This window comes from Myotis davidii, unplaced genomic scaffold (genome assembly GCF_000327345.1).
Source record: "Myotis davidii unplaced genomic scaffold, ASM32734v1 scaffold132, whole genome shotgun sequence".
Taxonomy (NCBI): domain Eukaryota; kingdom Metazoa; phylum Chordata; class Mammalia; order Chiroptera; family Vespertilionidae; genus Myotis; species Myotis davidii.
The window spans coordinates 2465758-2471717 of record NW_006285258.1 but is presented as its reverse complement, the minus strand read 5'-3'; the positions used below and the strand labels follow the sequence as shown (position 1 = coordinate 2471717).

At 33.5% G+C, this 5960-nt stretch overlaps 1 protein-coding gene across 3 annotated transcripts in view; it reads right to left on the bottom strand.

Moving 5' to 3' along the window:
- The window catches only part of TRPM7 (transient receptor potential cation channel subfamily M member 7), a 124129-nt gene that overhangs the window by 17710 nt on the left and 100459 nt on the right, over positions 1-5960 (bottom strand). For all 3 annotated transcript variants that reach the window (XR_001512578.1, XM_006756005.2, XM_015558931.1), the window contains 3 exons: positions 5458-5554; positions 4089-4159; positions 2247-2281 (listed from right to left, as the gene is read on the bottom strand). Coding sequence is in view for 2 of the 3 variants with exons in the window: in XM_006756005.2 (XP_006756068.1) it covers positions 2247-2281; positions 4089-4159; positions 5458-5554 (203 nt within the window). In the remaining variant the exon portion in view is untranslated. The remainder of the gene's footprint in view (positions 1-2246; positions 2282-4088; positions 4160-5457; positions 5555-5960) is intronic.

The following is a 5960-nucleotide window of genomic DNA, read 5'->3' as shown; positions in this document are numbered from 1 at the left end:
AGTGGAGAAAAGATGAGGTTAAATTTTTCTTGTTAAATTCAACTATTAGAATAACTTTTGGTATCCGAAAATATGACAAATTATGAATAAAATAACTATACGTAATTAATGACTCCAAGTATTTGCAGAGTTAAAAATTTGCTAGCTAGGGTTAAATCCTCCCTGGTTATCTAGCTAATAATTATTTTTTCCAGTGAGCATTTTGCTCTTTACCAAAACCTGTGCCACAAACTTCTGTGTGTCCCTAGAGTAACTCCCTGAGCTTTTTAGATGACAATAAAGTAAGAGGATACATGCCTTTTACATCTTCAAAAATAAATAAATAAATAAATGTTATTAGTAATCTGGTGTCAAACTGATAGTTCAATACTAATGATGCAATATTCCATGACATCTCTCTTTGTGGAGACTCAATATAACAATGCCTTAAAATGACTGTAGGATTTTAAAAATAGTTTAATAGACTTGATGGGCAAAGAACTGAGAGGAAAGTAAATAGATGTCATTTTGCAAAACTCAATGTTGAACAAAATTTTTTCAATACCGAATGTATTATTCATATCAATGTATGGAGGTACTAAGTATGAAGGTTCTATTCATTCCATGATTTCAGTGAAAATTAGAGAAACAAGTGTAAAGGAGAGTGAAATGGAAAAAGAAAAATGGGTTAGAGGCTTAGCTGTCCCATTATACAGCTCTGTGCCTTGCTAAGGACTGAAAGAACTAGACTAGAAAGGACCTCCGGAATAGAGGACCTTTGCAGTCTCTTTCTCGTCGTTACATTCTATCTGATCCTGATGTTTCCTGTTGATTTGTAATAACATAAACATTCTTTGTCTGCTGCCGATAAGCCACACTCTTCTCAGCACCCAAAGAATGCTGACCAGCTCCACCTTTCTGGGTACTTCTAAGGGTCAACATCTTTAAGACAATGTTCGCTTGTTAGCTAAATTAAAGCAATTCTGTCCTAGCCAGTGTGGCTCAGTTGGTTGGAGCATCGTCCCATTTATTAAACGGCTTTGGTTCAACTCCTAGTCAGGTCACATATGGAAGGCAAACTATCTGTGTTCTTTTTCACATCTATGTCCCACCACCCCCCCTTTTATAAAGTCAATAAGCATACCCTCAGGTGAGGATTAAAAATAAAAAATAAATCAACTTTACCTATTCTGTATTTTGCTTTCTATGGTTTTGGCTATAAAAGATAGTATTCTCTGAGGAGGTCTGATATAGACAGAGGTTTTCCAAATGCCATTCAGGGCCAAGGTACCCAAAGAATTTCAACAACTGCATATTCATGAGGCATCTGGCTTATTTCCTTCTGAATATATTTACATCTATTTCTGATGCAGAAAAGGAAATGGGGAAAACACTGTGGAATAATCTCCAACAAACTGGCTACCCTTCTCAAGTAGTCCATATCAGAGTGTAACCCTACCATACTTCTAGTATCAAATGGATGTCAAAGGCTTTTTTAAAAAGTTCTTTGGAATCCTAACATACTAATTCCCAAGCTGGAAACACAGAGATTCTCTTTAATTCTTTATCTTTAATCTATACTAAAAATGTTTACTTTCTGGGGATGGTTACAGTCAGATTGCTGTTTGCTTCCAGCTTTCTAGTGGGTCCCCCTGCAGGGAGGCTCTCTGTCTATTACTGCTCTAATTACCAAAGTGCTTTCCAAAACCGGTGTAAGGTTTGTTGCTTAGAATGAAGGGCAAAGTAATTATGCAAATGCAAAACTAAAGTGTAAAACTAGGTCTTTGAACAAATTTATTCAAGATAAAGTTGAAGAGATCAACCAAAGGACTTGTATGCCTGCATATAAGCATAACCAATGGACATAAGACACTGGGGGATAGGGGAGGCTAGGGGACTGTCTAGGGCGGGGGGAAAAAATGGACACATATGTAATACCCTTTGTAATAAAAAATAAAATTTAAAAAAAAAAAAGATAAAGTTGAAAACAAAACTAAATAATAAAATCATAATTGTATATTTATAAGGATGATTTTAGTAGTTGTAATTATAATCTGACTATAATTATAGTATAACTAGATACAATTATAAATTTAAATTAATACATTAACTCATAATACACGAGGTTCCCCAATCTCTTCTATGTTAAGACAGGAGATGCTAAAATAATTATTACCTGTTGATAAAGGAGTGTTAGAGGGATGATGCAAAGAGAGAAAAAAAAAGACTATGATACTTGACAGGCTAATAAGAAAAGGCTTACTTACATTTCTCTGTCTGATGGTCTATCTTGTAACCAATCCTTTAGTCAAAAACAAACAAAAAAAAAGTTAAAGAAAAATATCTCTAGATTAATCAGAAATGCTTAGCACTGGTTTGTTTCCTATAGTGTATTTTAAGAATGAAGGGCTAAAAATAATAAATAATGCCATTCCACAGGTGGAATAAAAAATTTCATGAGTGTTATATCCTATAACATATAGCCTAGATTTTGATAGCTATATTATTTTCTTTAAATATGCACCTGTTTCTATGACTTCAAAGGTAAGATGTGTCCCTTGCCAAAAGAAAAACACATCAAAGTGTTAAGAGAAAAATTAGCCTGACTTGTGTGGCTCAGTGGTTGAGTGTCAACCTATGAACCAGGAGGTCGCCTTCAATTCCCAATCAGAGCACATGTCCAGGTTGTAGGGCTAGATCCCCCCTGGGGACGTGCAGGAGGCAGCCAATCAATGATTCTCCCTCTTCCTTCCTCTCTCTGAAATCAATAGTTTTTTTAAAAAAGAGAAAAATTAAAATACTGCAAATTGTTAACAAAGAAATCACTAGTAACGTTTAGGCACTTTTCATTGAAGTCTTTTTCTGTGTGTATGTGTGATGTGGTTTTCATTCTGTAGTTTTATAATGATATTTATAGCTGTGGATTTATTTTTACTTCCCCAGTTTGGGCTACACTTCCTGAATTCAAATCCTCATATATTTCAGCATTTTGCAAAATTCTAAGCCATTTATAATCTATTCAAATTCTGTCTATTCTTTCAAGGCCAATTTAGAGGTATTTTCCGTATTTCTTTATTATATTTTCCATCTAAGTATAATTTTACATTACATTCTGGTCCAATTGAGCAATTCTCTGTTCTGCTGTGCCTAATCTATTATGTTCACCTCCAATGAGTTATTTATTTCTAGATTTTTTTCAAATTTGTCAGTCTTTTCAAGTAGTATTTTTTCTTTTTTTCATAGTTGTAATACCTTCTTTTATGGCTTTAATTACTTTACTCATACTTTACAATCTGTAACCAATAATTCCGCTATCTTCAGTTGTTAGAGTTCTAATACTATCTGTTTAAGTTGACTCCCAAGAGCTTTGTTGTTCCACTTATTTATTGCATTCACTGGTTGCTTCTTGTTGTGCTCTGACTGGAGGTCTACCCTGCAACCTTGGCATATCAGGACAATGCTCTAATCAACTGAGTTACTGGCCAGGGCTGACTCCCATGAACTTTGTAATTTGGCATTGTGAGGTCATTTTCAATGGAACTGGATTTGGGGCAATACTGTGCAGCGTTAAGTTCAAGATGGATCCTTCCAGAAAAAGTAATTGTTTCTGTGAAACTCTGTTTATGAACCCCCTTTCCCCATTCAAGTAACTTTTTCAAATAACATGAATTTTAATAATATAATCTATCTCTGTATAGCAGAAAGTCAATAATGTTCTTGACAATCCAGGATCATAATTAAGAGCACTGATTTCTATACTTAACTACAAAGAAACAATTTTTCTGCTTTCTATCAGCGTCTGCTTTTAAAGAGGGTTTATAAAAGCAAATTATTACCTCAATTGGCTGGGAATTACTTCATATAATAAGTTTCAGTTCAAACAGAGGTTCCTACCTTTCTTTTTTTGAATAATTTTTTTTAAAGAATTCCTGGCTATTCACTAGAGGAAGAAACTCTTTTCTAAAACTACCATAGAGATACCAGTTTTCTCAGTTAAAAATTCTTTTGAAAAATTCTCAGTGAAAAATTCTTCTAAAATAATCACCATCTTTTAGCTCTTCTCTAACAAATGTGCATTTAAAAAGATGCATTAACTGAAATGTACAAACCGGTAGTAAAGCTGCTTTGGAGTCTACTTCGTGAATTTCTTCTGTAGATGGCCTTCTACTGCTAATTTTCACTTAAAGAAAATTGGAAAACAAAAGTTATACAACTCAATTTTTTTTTTACAAAAAACAACTAACCAAACACAAAGTGTTTCTAAGCATAGTATAACATTCATAAGATAATTTATCCTTCCCTAAGCACTGCAGAACATCAGAATTATATGAGGCTCATGGGTTTCTTGGCAGGACATAAAAATTATCAATTTATTTTTGTGAAAAGGCAACAGGAAACGAGAGTATGAAGAAAAAAATCTTGCTCTTCTTCGTCCTCTTTTCCCACATTTCTTGTGTATCCTTTCAGGGATATTTTGGGTGTTTGGGTCGATGTATATGCCCCCCCCCCTTCCCTTCCTTTCATTTTTTTACATAAATGGTAGCATAATATACATTATATATCTAAGGAATTTTGTTTGCTGAATTTTAAAGCTTAACCTTGGAGATCTGTGTATATCAGTACAGAGTTCTCTCTAATCTTAATGCTATATAGAACTTCACACTATGGATACATAATTTATTAAACCAAACACCTACAGACGAACATTTGATCTGATTTCAGTATCTTGTCTATAACAAACAATGTTGTAATTAGTAATCTTGTAAATGTACCACTTCATTGTAATGGCAAAAACAGAACACTTCATCTTTCCTCCTGATTTAAGATGCCACATTTGTCATACATATTTTATTGATTCTAAATAAACTAGAAATAAGCCTATTTTTTTTTTAAAAAGTCAGGATGTTAAGTTATAAATTAACTTAGAATTTACCACTTAATGATACAATAAATGAAAACCTCTGAATAAATGGTGAACAGAAATCTTCTAACAAAATTTATATTCTAAAGCTGTATGATAAGCTTTATATTTGCCCTTTTCAGTCTGGAAAAAGACCAGACTGAAATATATTAGAAGACTGTGGGCAAAACTTTTGCAAGATGATGAAACTGACAGAATACCTTGAAGAAATTTAGTCAAATAGCAGAGAATCACATGTTCATCTAAACAGAATTATGATTTATATAACTGATATACTTTTTTATAAATTACTGTACAGATAAAAATTTCTCTCTTATCGATGTTTCTATATTTCTATCCCTCTCCTTCTCTCTCTCTAAAATCAATAAAAACATTTTAAAAAGTATTAGAATGTTAGGATAATGTGTTTTATTCAAGGTCACAGCAACACTTATGTACCAGAATCTTCATGTCTTGACTCATGAAACATTCATTACTCACATGTGTAACATACATAAAATACACTTAAAGCTTAAATGTGTATGCTTGGTAACATAATTCAGAATCAAAACACTCACCTTGTTCTGAATGAAGAGGAATAGAAGTTAGGTGACACTCAGTAAATCCAGCATGAGAACTCAGGTGTTTCAAAGTGTTTTCAGAAGGAATATCATTCTGAATATTGTACATATACACAATTTAAAAACAATTAAAATAAATTTCAAATAATTGTCCTAAGTAGATCTATTTAATGTGCTTTATTATTCTACTTGGACACCTAAGGGTGTATTACAAATTACAATTATTTTCTTCAATGTTAATATAAAAAAACTGCATCAAAATACCCCATCTGCGGAGAAACTAAGATGGCGGCATAGGTAAACACCGGGAAATTGATGCCGCTCACAACAATTGATTAATACCTCAGAAACACAATAGGACATCATCCAGAACCACAGGAAGCCTGGCTGACTGTAAATTCTACAACTAGAAGGAAAGAAAAGCACACCGAGAGCCAGAGGAGCTGCAGAAGTAAAGCGCAGAGGTAGGGGGCTCGCGCGCACGGAAAGGGTCTGGCAAG